This window comes from Acanthisitta chloris, unplaced genomic scaffold (assembly GCF_000695815.1).
Source record: "Acanthisitta chloris isolate BGI_N310 unplaced genomic scaffold, ASM69581v1 scaffold16727, whole genome shotgun sequence".
Classification (NCBI taxonomy): domain Eukaryota; kingdom Metazoa; phylum Chordata; class Aves; order Passeriformes; family Acanthisittidae; genus Acanthisitta; species Acanthisitta chloris.
The window spans coordinates 13,573-16,340 of NW_008682195.1; the positions used below are offsets into that span (position 1 = coordinate 13,573).

The window sequence follows — 2,768 nt, forward strand, 5'->3', positions numbered from 1 at the left end:
CCCGGGGCGCGGGGATGGGGCGGGCGGGCGCCGCCCCTGCCATATTGCAGCGCGTACTGGTTGGGCGAGTAGGGTTGTCCGTTCTCATCCCTCAGCCGCCCGAACACCTCCTGGTAAAGGTGTTGTACCTTCTGCTTCATCTGCCGGATGGATTTGAGGAATTCCACCTTCTCCCTGAGCAGTTTGGACTTGTCGCGTTGTAAATCCTCCACGTCGCGTTCCAGGTTGAGGATGGTGTCCAGTTTCCTCTTGCGGCAGTTCTGCGCCGCCATCTTGTTCTTGCCGCGCCGACGGATGTCGCGGATCAGGCTCAGCTGGGCCTCGCTCAGTTGGTACTTGGACAGCAGCTCGTTGAACTCCTCCACGGGCAGGTTGATGATCTTGTCGTTGGTGAAGGGAATCTTCATGGCCCTGGCGCGGTGCTCGTCCCTGCTCAGCTGTTTGTCCAGGAATTCCGAGGGTTTCTCCTTGCTGCTCTTCTTGCTGGCGCTGGGGAGTTTGGGTTCCTCGGGATCCAACGCTCCCGGGGCCATGTTGTAGGTGTGGTTGTGGCCAACGTGCTCCAGGTAAGGCAGGTAGTGCAGCTGGGATGGGTCCTGGTAGCTCATGCGGCAGAACTTGCTGTACTCTGGCTGGTAGCCAACCGCCCCTTCGGCTTCCTCGAAATCCACGTTCTCCGAGTCGGAGCTGTAACCCACAGCTCCTTCCTCGGAAAACGAGGAGGAGGAAGAGGACGAGGAGGAAGAGGACGAGGAGGATGAGGCTTCGGAGCTGCTCAGAGAAGCAGGACTGTGGCCTGAATCCAGAGAAAGACCTGAGTCGGAATCAAACTCCTCTTCCAGCTGCGAGGCCTGCACGGGGTTGAAACCCTCCTCGATGGCCAAGTCCATCAAGCTGATCTCATCCAGCATGGCCTCGTCCAGGAGCCCTCCCAGCGGGTCAGGCAGCTCGGGGCCAGAGGTCTCGTTGACTGTGCTGTTGAGCTGTGGTGGGAAGAAGATCCCGCTCAGGTTGGTGGAGCCGAAGGTGCTGTTGAGGCCGGTGGAGTTATCCGGCGCCAGCTGGAGCAGGGCCGAGCCTCCTGCCATGGAGGGGCTCTCCATGTCGGGGCTGAAGAGGGAGAAGTCCTGGGAGCAGCTGCCCAGCGAGGCCTGATGCAGGCTGACGTTCTGGTTGATGGGGGTGCTGGGGGCCAGGCTGTAGTTGGCTGTCAGCAGGTCTGCGCTCGCGCCGCCGTACAGCCCCTCGGCCGCCGAGCCGTTCACCTCCATCGCCTGCAACACACACCGACAGCTCCTGGAGCAGCTCCTCTGCCTGAGCCAAGGGCAGGACGACGTGCCAGCTCCCTCAGGAGGAGTTTGCCCCAGGTGAGGACAGCAGCAGATGCCACAATGTCACCAAACCACCACAGCGGCTGTGCCCAACCCCAAACCGCGACGGTGCAGGAGTCACAGAATCCTCAAGGTTGGAGGAGACCTCCGAGATCACTGAGTCGAACCTTTAATGCTGGAACCCCTAAACCCTAACCAGACTGGGCAGGAGCTGTGTGCCCTGCACCCTCCCTGGCACAGCCAGCCAGGATGGGCTTGGAACCACCCAAAAACCACCCCAGGAGGCACTCAGAGGATCCTCAAGGTTGGAGGAAACCTCCAAGATCAAGTCCAACCCTTAACCTGTCACTGCTGTTAACCCCTAAACCATATCCTCCAAATCCAGATGCCTCTTAAACATTCCCAGAGACTCCACCACCACCTCCCTAGGCAATATTCCAGTGCCTGAGATCAGCACCCAAAGTCACACCTGGAGGGACAAACCCCTTCCCACGTCCTCCTGGAGCTCACCTGCATTTCCATGATGGACATGAGGTCCTGCCACTGCTGCTCCAGGTCGAAGGGTGACTCGGTCTCGGCCAGGAGAGGGGACAGCAGGCTGGAGGGGACACCCGTGGCACGGCTCTGCCCGGGCACAGCTTCGCTCAGGGTGGAGACATCCGCAGCTGGGAACTGACCACGTGAGGGGACTCAGTGCTGCTGCTCCAGAGACATCCATCCATCCATCCCTCCATCCATCCCTCCTTCCATCCATCCATCTATCAATCCATCTCTCCTTCCATCCATCCCTCCACCCATCAATCCATCCCCCACAGCCCAGTACCATTCTGCCTCCGCTCAGGGCAAACTGGAGGTGTCTATTCCTCCTCATTTCGCCATGGATTAATGAGAAGTAAAGCCAGAAGGCTTTAATTAACTGCCCCCCCACCCCAGGGGGTTGCAGGGAAGATGCCTGGAGCCTCCTGAAGCAGCCAAAGCCAATTTGCTGCTGGGACTGCGGCTGGGTGAGGGGTGTGGGAGGCACTGGAATCCCAGGAGAGAGACAGGAGAGCACTCAGTGCCCCTGGATGTGCCAAGGGGCAGGAACAGTGACCCCATGTAGATCCACCCAAGCACTGGAATCCCAGGAAACAGCCAAGGAGAGCCCTCAGTGCCTCTGGATGTGCCAAGGAGCAGGAACCACGGCCTCATGCAGATCCTCTCCCTGCACTCACCTCGGAATTCTCCCCGAAAGGAAAAGTGGCCTCCAGCAGCCTAAGGCACTCCTCCAGGGACAGAGCTGTCTGATCCTCAGCACCGGGAACCTGAGGGAAGGAAACACAAGGAAGGGTAGCCCCGGGCTGCAGGAGGTGATGCTGAGGAAAGAGCTCCTTCCAGCAGGGCTTTATTACAGCGCATCCAAAAAAGAGCCAGAGGCCCCACCCAGTGCTTCTTCGC

General features: G+C 59.6%; 1 protein-coding gene across 1 annotated transcript in view; it reads right to left on the bottom strand.

Moving 5' to 3' along the window:
* The window catches only part of NFE2L1 (nuclear factor, erythroid 2-like 1), a gene marked incomplete at its 5' end in the record, with an annotated part of 4,267 nt that overhangs the window by 1,223 nt on the left and 276 nt on the right, over positions 1–2,768 (bottom strand). The window contains 3 exon segments of the mRNA XM_009078432.1: positions 22–1,274; positions 1,842–2,003; positions 2,546–2,635. Coding sequence (XP_009076680.1) covers positions 22–1,274; positions 1,842–2,003; positions 2,546–2,635 — 1,505 coding nt within the window.